Source organism: Protomyctophum parallelum (assembly GCF_964188405.1).
Source record: "Protomyctophum parallelum genome assembly, chromosome: 8".
Classification (NCBI taxonomy): Eukaryota; Metazoa; Chordata; class Actinopteri; order Myctophiformes; family Myctophidae; genus Protomyctophum; species Protomyctophum parallelum.
The window spans coordinates 44,226,679-44,241,302 of NC_139703.1; the positions used below are offsets into that span (position 1 = coordinate 44,226,679).

Consider the following 14,624-nt stretch of genomic DNA (forward strand, 5'->3'; position numbering starts at 1 on the left):
AACATGAACTTCTTAATAACTTTAACTCGCCTAATGCTAATGGAGGGGCATAATTGAATTGTTTGATTCTGGAAACAGTGAAGTGAGCTATCATTGTGTGTGTGTGTGTGTGTGCGTGTGTGTGTGTGTGTGTGCGTGCGTGCGCTGGCTAGGCGACTAGACGGGTCGATCTTGTATAGCTATAGACGAAACGGGTCTCATGGTCGCAGTTTACGTATTTCCTGTAGGCGGACTCTACATAGCTGCGGGGTTTAAACCCTCACCAGGCGCACCTCTTCTACTTTATACTTCATACTTTAAATGCTTAGTATGAGGTATAAAGTACAGCAGCCATGTGTTCATAAAACAGAAAGATTGGGTATTGGGTAAGACTGACGTTATGTATCTTTCAGTACCTTTCACTGCTTCGTCTCAACCATTACTCAATGTCTCTGGTCTCAGCCACCGCGGTGGATATTTTGACATTCCATTTTTTGTTTTTTTTTGGGAATGTTGCCACTACTGTTGGAGCAGCCATAAAATAAACAGGTTCATCTCGATGTTCTGGGCATCTTTGTAATGTTAGTGTTAGTAAAAAGCAGGTAAAAGAGTAACGTTTGAGGCAGTCACTCTACCGTTCACTGTAGTAGAAGAGGTGCGCCTGGTGAGGGTTTAAACCCCGCAGCTATGTCGAGTCCGCCTACAGGAAATACGTAAGCTGCGACCATGAGACCCGTTTCTGAATTTGTCTATACTAGTATACTAAATAGCTTGACATTAAAAGGGATATTTCACTTTCAAAAAAACTTTTGGTCATTTTATCGTCTACTCAGGCCTGCCCTCCAGGCTCACGTGAACACACCAGAAAGTTTTTAAGTTGATTCAATATTTCAATGTTTGATATTAATGTATAGCCAACCGGCCCCCTTCCTACACAAACCCATTGTAACTTCATTTTAACCATAAATAAATGAAAAAAGTAATTGAAGAAACACGGGCACCTCACATATTAGAAGGACAATATCAGTCACCAGATACAAGGACGGGTGTTTTCGATAAATCTATCATGATTAAAATGGAGTTTGAAGTTACAATGGGTTTGAATAGTAAGGGGCTGGGCAGCTACAATGAATATCAATTATCTAAATACTGAATCGAGCAACTTCAAAACTGTCTGGGGTGTTCACAAAAGCCTGAGTAGATGATAAAATGACCAAAAGGTTTTTTGAAAGTGACAGTGGCGGCGGGCCCGGGAGAACAATAACGCAACATGAGACAGTATCACGCTAAAGGTTACATACAGGAACATATATAGAGCTGGATCCCAACTGACGTGACCACAAGATATCAGACATAATAACGTGCCTACTGCAGCAAGGCTGACCTTGCTGTCCCAGAGATGTCTCTCGTAGCCTAACTATTAAAGTATGCTACAGTTCAGGCAGTACACAATACATAACAAGTACACTGTGCTCTCACGTACAAGTACACAGCCATGGGCGATCAGATTATAACAGTGACTATAGTGAGTATCAGGTCAATATCATGTCTAGTATCAAATGCTTTTAAGTGAAAGTGGTTAAGTGTGTTTGTTGGTTTTATAAATATTTAACAAGAGCTTGTGACTAAATAGTAACTACATTGGATTCATTGGAACATGGGCTGAAGGTTTGCTTGTGAACCACATATACCTATCCTGATCCACAGACATAACAGAAAGAAAATATATCCCACACCCCACTGCCACTGGTAGATGACAGAAAATAAATTTAAAAGGGGAATCACAGTGTCCGTTTTATGCAGTGAACATTCAGCGAAAATATCTGATATACAAGCTTGTGCTATTTTCTGTGAGATATTTAGTGTAGAGTGAAAACAGGAGTGGGCCTATAGACCTCTGTGGAACTCCAATCAACGAAGTAGGCTCTATAGGATTTGAGTGCTTAACATAATTGTTTCAGCCAATGCCTTCATCTTGGTCTTGAGACCATGCGTATTGTGTGCGTTACCTTTTACTTGCTTAAGCATACACTTAAAAATACAAAATGTGTTTCAGCTTGCCATAGCAGTGTTGATTTATATATGTGTAATTATGTATCTATATCTGTATCTGCTGTGTGCTTGCGTGTTGGGGACCACGAGCAGCTTTGTGCAGATTATTTGAAAGTCTCAAATTGTGATGAACAAACAAAAACATCCGGTCAAACACCCATGAGGACAGCCAATCACACAAATTCTTTGGTCTTCCGTTTCTTGTCCTCCTGAGCCATTCCCCTCCGCTGTCCTTAGTGTGCATGTGTGTGAGTGTTCTGGAACAAAGGCTGCATCCACCTTCACGCAGGACTAGTTCCAGTGAAAACATCATCTCTCAATATTGCACTTTGGCACTCTGGTAAGAGCATCTGCTAAATTGTAAATAATCTCTCCTTGCTCACCAAGATGGTGAAAAGCAAAAGGATGACTTACTTATTATCTCTCTCTCTCTCTCTCCCTCTCTTACTTGGTGCAGAAGAAATCAGCATGTGGTTATTAGAAAATTAATAATCTCAAAGGTCAATCTCAAAAAGTAACAAGGATACCCACTTTTAAGCTCTTGAAATAGTAGCTGAGCACTTGTTCACTTATTCAACGCAATATTGATTATACCTGCAAATCCTAATATCCTTAAAAATAAGTTACAAACTTAATAAACTAGTTAGGTTGATCCTTAAAACAAACTGCTTTTTGGGGTGCCGTTTGTTAAAGGGAAACTTCACCCTTTTTGCGACAAAATATATGTTAATGTTTAGAAGATTTAGAACACTTTCCTGGGGGCCTTTGTGTGTGTAGATTTTAGCAGTGAGCCCAGTGATGTCATCGGCACTGGTCTCACTTCCTTCCTGGACTACATCAAAGCATATACATACACCATACACACCTTTTAACAGCCCGGGGACTCAAACACTTCCATCAGGGACACCTCCCCCTTTTTGGAAGTTGTACATGCCCAAATTTGGGCATGTACAACTTCCTGGTCACAACTGCGCATGTTTCTTTCCTTCCAGGGAGCAACATGGAGTCCTGCACCGTACGGTCTTCGCTTCCTAACCTAACCTCTTTTAATTAATCTTGGACTACATGTTGTCTTACTCTCAGTAAGCCAGCCCCCCCCCCCCTATCCACAAGGAGGAGCAGTGCACCAAAGCATTATGGGAATTGTATTCCAGGAAGGAAGTGAGCACAATGTCAATGACATCAGAGACACTACGCTCACTGCTAAAATATCTAAAACCACATATTACACACATAAAGACCCACAGGAAAGTGTTCTAAATCTTCTAAACGTTAAAAATCACACTTGTATCATCATACATCATATTCCGTGGTACAAACACACACAGCTGTCCATACTAGACTTGGCTGCCACATGACGTTTCTTTCCTCTTTCTTTTTGAGGGGCGCTTTAATGTTTGTCTTTCAACGATGCTTGTTTAAGAAAACGCCATAGACATTAAAGAGAAATGTAATGTTTGTTTTGAGGACTAAAACAAACATTAGCACACGTTGCTTAAACAAACATTATGTTGTAATTGATGTTGTATAAGATGATAAGAGAGCCCCTCACTTCACACCACAATGGAAATTAATTCTTGAGTTGGGTTAACAATGTGAAGTAGATGAAGAATAGTAGTAGTAGTAGTAGTAGTAGTAGTAGCGGCCTTCAGTCTCGAGAGACCAAGGCACAAGCACCCCCTTCACATCATAACCATCTATTGTACCATGTGTTGAAAAAACCATTTTATCTTGTCATTGTCTCACCCTGGCATTTGATTGTCCTTGGTTCGGCAATGTAGAAAGTTTCCTCACATTGATTTTTTTTCTCTTCCCGTGTTCCGTTTCAGTGTCTCATTACCGGCCACCTTGACTTGCCCCTCTCTTGTGGTGGTATGATAATACTTTGCCCTATATACAGCTTTTGACCCCACACGTCTCAATATTTGCCATTGTCAATGAAAGGAGAAATTAGGTCAAATGTCCGCCAAATATGACGTAAGTTCGTGGCAACAGGATACAGGCATTCTGATTGGCCTGATGCATGATGAAATGACGTACGATGATAAGAGCGCCCCTCACTTCACACAGTTGTGATTTTTAATTTACTGTATGTGACCCAAGACCATGAGCACAAACATAAACAATAACAAAAAACGATAGCATACAACATAGCTGAATACAACACAAATATTACTTAAACAAAGGAACAACATTCTTCAAAAAGGCATCTAATTTACAAATATATTTTGGCTTATCTGATTGTAATAACATACTTAATTAAAGCCATTGAGCATCTTCCAATAAAGCTTCAGACAGTGACCATGTTTCTCTTCCGTCATACTCCTGGGGTTCCACCTATATGAGCATTCCTCCATAACTCTCTCTCTCTCTCTCTCTCTAGCTGTGTGCCTGGTGCTAGGTTGTATGATCTTCCCTGATGGCTGGGATGCAGAGGTTATTCGGGACATGTGCGGCGAGGAGACGGGGAAGTACACTCTGGGCAACTGCTCGGTGCGCTGGGCTTACATCCTGGCCATCATCGGCATCTTGGATGCCCTCATCCTCTCGTTCCTGGCCTTTGTGCTGGGCAACCGGCAGAACGAGGAGCTCCTCCAGGCGGAGCTTAAGGCCATGGCTGAGAACAAAGGTGAGACACACGTCACAAACTATGGTTTAGGACCTCTGAAGTCTAAACGAATTAAAACAACTGCAAATTAGTTTCAAAGCTGAGCTGCTGCTTATGCTGTTATTGGGGCAAGGAAGACTATGCTAAAGTAAAACATAAGAAATATAGCATGATGGAAGAACGACCATTTGGGACTAAAAGCTAAAATCACACATGCATGCAAGCACACACAAGTTCCATCGCTCCATTGGCTCCTGCCCACACAGAGTACAAAACACTGATGCTGGCCTACAAAGCAACCAAAGGTATGGCACCCCATTATCTTCAAAGTCTGATCCAACCCTAAGGAGAAACTTATGTAACTTAGATAGCATTTTATGTAGACAACTAGACATAGCACCTTATAGTGTATACTCATAGTTTCATTGTACAGATATTCTACCGTTAGTCGGAGCTGTTCCTTAGCTTGCTCCTTGATGACTATGTGTAGTTATCGCATACTGTAAATCACTCTGGATTAAGAGCATCTGCAAAATTCCTAAATTCTCAGCCATTAAGGTTCCTGACCTAGACTAACAGCTAGAAGTAATTTTCCAAGTCACAAATGCAAAATTGTTTGGCTGTAGACGCAGAGTGTAGTGCCATATTGATGGGGTATATCCTATTTTAAACATACTGTAAATATATACAGTACATACACTGTAAAAGAAAATCACCTCAATGCTGTGTGGCATTGGAGTCAATCTCTGATCCGGTTTCATCTTCCAGGTTTTCCGCCACTGTGGTTTTCACCATCGATTCTCTGTCCGTTCATGAAATATTGATTGATTCAGCATGCAGTTCTGCAATTTCATCCTTTCAGCTATGTAATATCATCCTGTACCGGTCCATTTTTGCTCTCTCAGTGTTAACAGAGAAGAAAAGTGTTAAAGTGACATCATGATGCGTGGTGTTGCAGCATCATCAAAGTAGGCAAAGACTTGAAGAGTGTTAAGATCCTCCATTCTTTCATATCCCTCTTATTCTATTGAGGAAGTTTCCATGGTTACGTGTCAGATTCCAGCAGGATACGTCTGCAGTTTCCTCTGAAGCCCAATTTATACTCTGTCGCACAATGGTGTCGCACGTCGAAAATAGCCACACACGCTTATAAGATGCCTCACGGATGCAATGAAATGTGAGCTTGTAGGTCCGCTATTTTCTGCACGCGAAACACCATTGTGTGAAGAAGTATAAGCCAGGCATCACTCGCCTCTCTCTTTCCGTCGGTCTGTTCTCCCAGTTCAGTGATTCTACACTCTGCAGCTGTGCCTTCTGTTGCTCCGTCTCTTTTCTCTCTCGTGCTCTCCCTCACTTTATCTCTGAAATGAACTATTTCAATGTTCCTCCACTCGCTGACCTCTGCCTCCCAAACCCTCTTCTCTTTTCAACCTTCCCTTCAGCCAGGCTTATCTCCCTTCCTGTATCCATCTTTCTCACTCTCTCTGGATGGCATTATTTTTTAACTATTAGTGAGTGAGTAAAGGAACTATTAGTTGGACCAGGAAGCAGAGAGGAGAGATGAGGTACATTGGAAAGGTAGAAGACAGTCTTTGGTGATGGAGGGATGGTTGGAGGGAGGGAGAGTCTGCAGTGAAATAGGATCCAGATGGGGTCCATATGCAGAGAGAAGCCCACAGGAGGCTGCGAAGAAGAGAGGCCTAAACATACAGAGACAGTGGTGTAAAGTACACATACTCAAGTATGTAATTAAGTACAGTTTTGAGGTATTCGTACTTTACTTGAGTATTTCCAATTGCCAGTACTTTTACTTCTACCCCAGGCAAATGTTGTACTTTTACTCCACCACATTTATTTGAAAACATTAGTCACTAGTTACTTTGTAGATTCTGATTATTATCACAAAACATACCGTAACTATACCTACCGGTATATACATTTCATCCATTTGAAAATAGCAGATCTACAAGCTCACAATGCGACGCATCGCGACACATTGTGAGCTTGAAATGGGACATTCTGCATAGTGAGTACTTTAAGTACATTTTGATGCCAATACTTTTGTACTTTTACTCAAGTACATTTTTAATTTCCAGACTTTACTTGTAACAGAGTAGTTCTACATTGCAGAATTGATTACTTTTACTTAAGTAAAACAATTGAGTACCTTTTCCACCACTTCTGCATACAGGATGGAGGGTGTGTTACAGGGTGTGTCTGTGCTGTGACTGCCTTCGGATCGCAGTTGCATCAGTAAACAGACCGGGTGGATGCGTGCCAGAAACTCAGATGGTGCTCATTGTTTTTGCTGTGATTGAGTGCATCATCTCCCCGCCAAACACACCCAACGCCTCCTTTGGCTTTTTAAATAAACTTTATCCCTTCCAGTCCACTTGATTCACCTTCCCGAGAGAGTCTACTTATATTCATTAATTTATAGCTCCGACATCAAGCGTGGCAGGAAAGGCTGTCACCAGATGAAACGTACCATATCTTCCCAATACACATCATACAGATGCCCTGAACCCTGTGTGCTCCATGTTGAACAAGAATGCCTCATTTCCCGCGAGCTTGCTCGTTTATTGTCTGAAAGCTGCTTAGCGGAATTCATTAACTTTATGTCCAACCGTTGCCGACACACATTAGTCCTGCTGGTTATCCTTTCAGGGTTAATTACAGTACGTTAGTGGCAATGACCCCCCCAGGGGTCCAGGGAGACGGTAGGCAGTTGTAATATAGGAGTCAGGTGTTACTGCAGTCAACAATGCCACTTGAAATGGCTTGTGGTAGGCTACAACTACAAGTCATTTTCAATGGAAGCCAGTGACATGAAGCTACAAACTGAGCAAGAAAACCTACAAAATATGTCCTGTTCATTTGCTCATGAGTACACACAACCATGTTAACTCTTTTTTTTGACCAACTACGTAAATATCCATACCCCCCGTCTATGGGACGTTATATGCCAGCTACGGTTACATCCGTAACCCCCCCCCCCCCCCCCCCTTTTACACCATATATGAAGCAGCTGAGCCGAAAATCAGCTTTTAACATTGGTCCGGTGCTAGGCAACGCCTCTGTCACCCCCAGCACCAGGATGTTTGCACACGGCCCCCATAGACGAAAATACGAGCACTGTCCTTGGTGATCGGCATCCATCCGAGGTTCGGATGTAATTTGTGATTTTGTACCTCATCTCAGCTCCCGACATGTTAACGTTTCGGGCGAAAGAAAAAAAAGCTAATAATAGCCGATCGTTACAATGTCCGGAAAACAGGAAATAAACATGAGCAAAAATAGAAGAATCCCCCTGGCAGGGCTAGTACTCTCTGCCACCTAGTGTGGCACAGAAAGTTACGCTACAAGACAAGCCACAGACAAATTACACATGGATTTACAAACGGATAATGGAATGGATATTTGCATTCTGGACAACGACTAAACCCATATTTGTTCCGTTTTCTTCACAGATTTTGCAGTTTCCAGTTCCACTTCCAGGGTAAGTTCCTATCATGGATTGAGTGTTTATCATGTGGTGTGTGGTCTTGTGGCTGTGGGATACCGTATGTGTTGTGTTGTAGAAATGTATACTAGTGTGTGGATGTACAGTATGTGCATGCATGTTAGGATACGCATTCTCACTTCCACTTGTCTTATTATTACAACACCAATTCCCACCACCAGGAATGCAATTCGGACTGTGTTGAGTCTGCCGAAACAGGGTTCATAAATCATAAGCATGGTCCTGTCGGAACTCGAACATTCTATATATGTTTTTAATTTGGTTTCAAAGTTTGTCTGAAGAGAAGTGATAGGGTTTGGCTGAGATTGCTCTGAATAAAATAAAACATTGTAATAATAAGTGGTGTAACATATTACATTAGAATGCCTGGGGCAGAATGTTCTCCCAAAGGAACGAGGCTTAGCGAGAATGGAAGGGCGACGTCAGATAAATGAATGGCTCTCATGGAGCAGTCTGTCTGGCGTGTACCCAGGGTGTGTGTGTGTGTGTGTGTGTGTGTGTGTGTGTGTGTGTGCGCGCGCGCGCGCGACAATATTGTCGGGGAGGTGTCACTGTATCGCTTACGCAGTGGTGTGCACAGACATTTAGAGGGGCAGGTGCTCAAAGGAAAAAAGGGCACCTTGTGCAGCATGTGGAACCGGTCGGTTGCCTTAATAGTGTGAGATTTATAGATTTTGGGGAATAAATAAAATATTAGAAGCTTTTTATCAAGAATTGATCAATGTCACCATGGTCCACATACTGTACAGTGTACACTATAAAAAACAAAACAAAGGGGCACTGCACATTGCTGTCCAGAGGGCAAAGGGCAGGTGCTCTAGCACCACCTAGTGTCTATCTGTGCACGCCACTGCGCTTATGACAGTCAGTCACTCATATTTGATACAGTCCGTTTCTAGCGAAAATGTAACTAATTCGGCATTAGCGTTTTCTTGCAGTTGATTCTTCATATCCATATGAGTGAAATCGCCGGGATGATTTGTTTATTTTAACAGTTCTTATATGAGGCGATCTAAGATCCCCCTTTGGGGATCATAATACAAATAATAAAATACACAAACCCGTGGAATAGCGCCCTCTAGCGATATTGATGTCAGACTTACTTTTACACATACACACACACACACACACACACACACACACACACACACACATACACATGAATATATATATATATATATATATATATATATATATATATATATATATTCTTTTTTTTCTCGTGAGAGAAGGAACACTCAGTAGTGCTAGTGCTACATTATTTGTTCTGTATCTCACAAAATATATGAGGTGGTTCCCATCACCAAAGTAGGCTTGCATGCCGTTGTCAGTTGGTGCGAATCGACACCTGGGGCCTAATTTATTTGCACACAGAAGGGTTCTGCTCTGAGGTCCATGTCTAGGTCTGTGTGTGTGCGCACTATGGCTAGAAGGCTATAGTGATTTATGTACAGCAGAGGTGAGCAAATTACACTGCTCAGTAGTCTGCTCACACAACAGAGGACATTTACTGCTAGGCTCGCCATTTTCTACTCCCTAACACCCACCTAGTCAATGTGAATGGAAGTCATGGTTTTCACAGTACTGGAGGGAATTCATTCAGAACCAAAGCAATATAAACGTACGAAAAAGACTGAAAGTTAATTCAGCTTTGCAACACGACACATTGTGAGTGATCGGCTATTTTCTGCAAGGACATTTGAAGGGAAAAAAAGTGGTTAAATTCCACAATCAATAGCTCACTATGTAAAACACAAAGAATGCTGTGGACATTTTCTGTGTCATTTGTAAGTGTACAAACTCTCAAAGTTAAATGAACCCTCAGGATTTTACAGTGTACATGGTGCAAACAGACTACGGGACCTGTTATCTTCCTTTAAGAAAACTACAGTGCCTTAGGCATCATCAATCTTCAAAGAGGCCTCTTAGCTAAGCATCTAACACTTTATTCTCTATCCCCTTATAGCTACACCTTGGCTCTACTCTACAAATGCACGGAGTAAGAACAAACAGCCTCCCCCATTTGTTAATGCACCTCAACCTTTGTGCATGTGTGACCCTTGCATGCACTGGAACCTTTTACGGTTTCTGAATATAAGATTGGAGTCGTCCAGATGGAAAAAAGGAGATCCTTTAACAGTCAGTGGCATTCATAATCAGATTTAAGTATTAATAATTGTGTTGTGTCATTCTCTAGGTGTTAACTTACAGTGTACAGGCATAGACATCTTCTGTAGTCAACAGTGAACCATATCATCCATATTTTGAGGTTAAAATAACAGATCTAACAGCAACGGGGAAATGGAGGGCCTATAAACTCCCGGAGGACTGTGGTCAACTAAAAGTTCATGCTTGGATACAGAAACAACTAAACTAGAGACAAATGGTCGGCAGTCATGTAAAGCAGGGACCCCACATGATTTTGGTGGGGTCCCCAGATGACAGTGAAGTGACAATAAATAAATGTATTAATACCTACAATAAAAAAAGAAAGAAAGAAAAGACTGTTAATGCATCGAAAGTATAATGAACAAACTTGACTATACAAACTGGCCAAATTGTAAAATTATATACAGTAAGAAAGAGGACAACATTGTGAAAATAGCTGCTCTACAAGCTCACAACGCCTTGCATTGCGAGGCGTTGTGAGCTTGTAGATCGGCTATTTTCACAACAAAATATAATGGCTCAACCAGTGATGTAAAGTTACCACTGGTGTGGTCCTTTAAAACGAGCCAGTGAAGAATTTGTGGAAGAACAATGCTGCCTCCAAACAACCATTCCATTTCCAAACACTAAGTTCTAAACATAAAGCATGACACACATAAAGACACAAATTCCAAAGCCCCACAGACTTTTTCCAAGGGATAAGTTGTTTTTCATAGATCCATGGTCACACAATAAGGAAAGCCACCAATTACAGTAATGGCCTCCTGAGAGAGGTCTACAGCATCCTGCTTCTGGGCATGAAGCCCAACCTCCGTGTAAACACTTTCAGGGTTGACGGGGAGCTGAGGATGTTGGGGGAAGGGGGCGACAATAGCCGATGCCAATTTCACATTCCAGGTGGTGTCTCGGACACCCAGGTCGTCTGTTCTCTAAGGTGAGAAAATGCGATGACTTAATTCTGCCTGCGCCACGGAGGCCCTTCTCCTGGTCAAGACAGATTTGACACCTGCTCGGTGTGAGATAGAGAGAGGCAGAAGCTGGGCAGACCCATAAATAGATGAATAACACTGTAATCGCCTACTAGTCCCCCTCCCCTCCATCACCTACTCCCTCCGCCCCTGGCTCCCCTCCAAACCCCTATTGATTCACTTTTGGCTTAATCCTATTTTCATTAAATTGGCTGTCGTGGTGGATGAGTCATCACAATGTGCTACAGCTATTAATATCCCCACCACACAGACTGTAGGCTCGTCCCCACGCCCGCTCACAAACAGGAAGTTCATACAGAAGCAGCTGTGACTGGGTTAACAACAGAGGCTTAGAAAATCACACTGCCGCCCGCTTAATTGAGTCGCTGGTCGAAATAGTCCTCATTATGACTATGAGGCTATAGGGTTGGGCAATATGACTTCAAATCAATATCACGGTTATTTCAAACGTTTGCCTTGATTACGATTAATGAACGATTATTGTTTTAAATAGTGAAAATAGCAGATCTACAAGCTCACCGTTTATAATGCATTATAGACATGGAAAGCAAAGCAAGTGTTACCAAATGATTTTGTGTTGATTTGTTGACAAGACCTTTTTTTTTTAAACGAACAAAGAAACCTGCTTCTTCTGATGTTTCCGATTATCCTACAGTACAGATTAAGTCCATTTATTGGTTTTAAATAGAAGTTAGGAACTGGTTCTATTTATATATTTTTTGCTGGCCCACAATAAAGCTATCTTGTGCTTTGAGGAGCACATTTTTCTAGTTATATTGTGTTTTGTCTACTTTTTAAGTAAAGGGGAGTACTTCTTCCACTCAGAGAACTAGCCTGCGACACAAAACAAATTGAACAAAATGTTGTTTCTTGGGATTGGGTCTGTAAATGTCAAAGAAGATGTATTGAGGTGTGACCTTTCAAGTCTATTACATTAGTATGTTTTTCCCCCCATTGTTTGTTCTTAGTCCTTTTTATATTCCACATCTTGCCAGCTCACAATGACTCATATGTCAGGGCCCACTAATGCCCGATTCACACTTTGTTACACGATGTGCCACGTCATGTGTCCAAAATAGCTGACCTACAAGCTCAAAACCTGATGCATCGTCGTGAGTTTGTAGGTCTGCTATTTTCGGTGCGCAACTCATGTGACGGATCATAAATGCGCTCTGCTTCATCTATATAGCAGATCTACAAGCTCACAATGGCACTAATTCTAGTGCACGACACCATCCTATGACGATGTATAAGTCAGGCTTAAACATTGCCTCATTCAATTACTGACAGACAGAGGCAATTAATGGCAAATGCTGCGTACACACACACAAATCCTCAATGTTCATGTAACTCTGAGAGTGCAAACATGGACCGTTTTCTGCACTCCCGTAATTAAAAGAACCCATTTTACTGTAGGTGTGCCCCCGGTGTCTTCCACATCGTTTTAATGCATCATACACTACAGAGGTCGATGTTTGACATCATCCGTTAATAAAAACACAATGTAAAGCTAAACTGAACAATGTCAACGCTTTGAGCCTCCTCTCTCTTGTCTTCCCCCTGGCCTGACACAGCAAACTCCTATGGCCTAATTAGCTAATAATAAGCCTTTATACTACAAAGTATAATGTTATGGAGAAAAGAACTGTGGCACATTGTTAGCTTGAAAATCAGTTTTATATCAGATCTTCAGCAAGGAACCATTGTGCGGTGGAGTTTAACGGTATCAGTTAAACTAAAGCCCTAGCTCTCAGCGTGGGATCCGGGGACCCAGACATAGGCACAGGCATCCTTGAGGGAGTTACAGGAGGTATCCAGTTGGTCCTTTGCGGGTCTGTAACTCAGAGAGTCCAGAAATGGAACCAAATGGTCCTGGTGTTAAGTTAGGATGTTGGAGATTGGGGTCCCAGAGATAAAGCTGGTATCAAATGGTGGTCTGTGGCCTAATGCACATCAAACCGGGGGTCCTTAATAATCAGTGAATTAAAAGAACACTTTAGATTCTGCTGATATGTGCCCTGATGCTCCCCTTGCTGCATGCGACTGCCCTCTAGCCTGGGTAAACACCTCCCCCTTGCTGCATGTGACTGCCACTCATATCTGTGGTTGGCATTAAAGTGATAGCCCAACAATGCTGGTACAATGTTTCACCTCTTCTTCTCTCGCACTCTTTGTCTTCCAGATTGAACTCCGGGACCCAAAGGATCCGAGGTTTGGTGCGCAACGGTTCCACTGAGATCATCAGCCCTTTTCATCTGTATCCTGCCTCATCCTCCTCTTCTACTTTAGCCCCCAACCCAGACCCCACACAGTGCAAATCCTCAGTGTTCATTTAAACTTTTGTAACACAGAGACTCAAATAAACGCTCCAGATTTTAACGTGGAGTTACCCTGCTAAGCTTTTCAGGTCCTTGATTTGGGCTCTTAGGTGAGTCCAGCAGACTGGAACATACTACTAGTCTATAGGACTGACGTGGAACATATTAACAGAGAGAAGCTATATGTCCATTTGAAGAGAAAGGACACCTTATGATCAGATTATTATTATTTTTTAAATAAAACTCTGGGATAAAAAAAGAAACGTAATTCACGGCATACAGTGTTATCCTGTAACATGTTAATGTTGTTTTTACAATGATGCTGAAGTTATTGACAAGGATGATTAAAGTTTGCAAAAAAGAGGCATATTCTATGAAAATATACAGTAGTTGGTTACATATTTGAGTGGTGCAACCACTCCAAGGAACAGCAATGTCCTTGTCCGCCTAACTATGTGACGTTAACCTATGAGCACGAGTATGACTATTAGTACCAGTAGGGGCGCTGTTCTGTTGTGCCAGAAACAGAGAGAGAGAGATAGTGCTGCAATGTTGCCTGCTAATGAGAGAGAGAGAGAGAGAGAGAGAGAGAGAGAAGAGGGGGGGGGGGGGGGGGGGGGTTGCACGAGTGGGAAGAAACAAGCAATTGCCAGCTTTAAATAAGAGTCACTACAAAGTGCATACGTAAAAGCACACAAGGTGCTACTTCTGAAATAATAATACAAATTCATAAATGAATATTTTATATTTCTTTGTATAAATATGATGAGGTCTGAACCACAAAGAGAAAACTGAGATGTGTGTACTGAATCTGATCACTGTATATTTCACGTTTCTATGGAAACAGGGTTTAAAAAAGGACTCCAAGCATTTCTTGCCTCATGACATAACATGTGATTGCAAACCCGTTTTGTTTTTGGAAACTGTCGTGTCCTGGAAGAAAGTGTGTATTTTCAAAATATTTTACTGTGCTTAGTTTGGACAGC

General features: G+C 41.8%; 1 protein-coding gene across 1 annotated transcript in view; it reads left to right on the forward strand.

The window, feature by feature from the left end:
- Positions 1–13,999, forward strand: part of lhfpl4a (LHFPL tetraspan subfamily member 4a) — a 30,828-nt gene extending 16,829 nt beyond the window's left edge. Inside the window, exons 2-5 of the mRNA XM_083770879.1 lie at positions 4,415–4,660; positions 8,110–8,138; positions 10,129–10,161; positions 13,503–13,999. Coding sequence (XP_083627005.1) covers positions 4,415–4,660; positions 8,110–8,138; positions 10,129–10,161; positions 13,503–13,556 — 362 coding nt within the window. The 3' untranslated portion in view covers positions 13,557–13,999. The remainder of the gene's footprint in view (positions 1–4,414; positions 4,661–8,109; positions 8,139–10,128; positions 10,162–13,502) is intronic.
- The last annotated feature ends 625 nt before the right edge of the window (positions 14,000–14,624 follow it).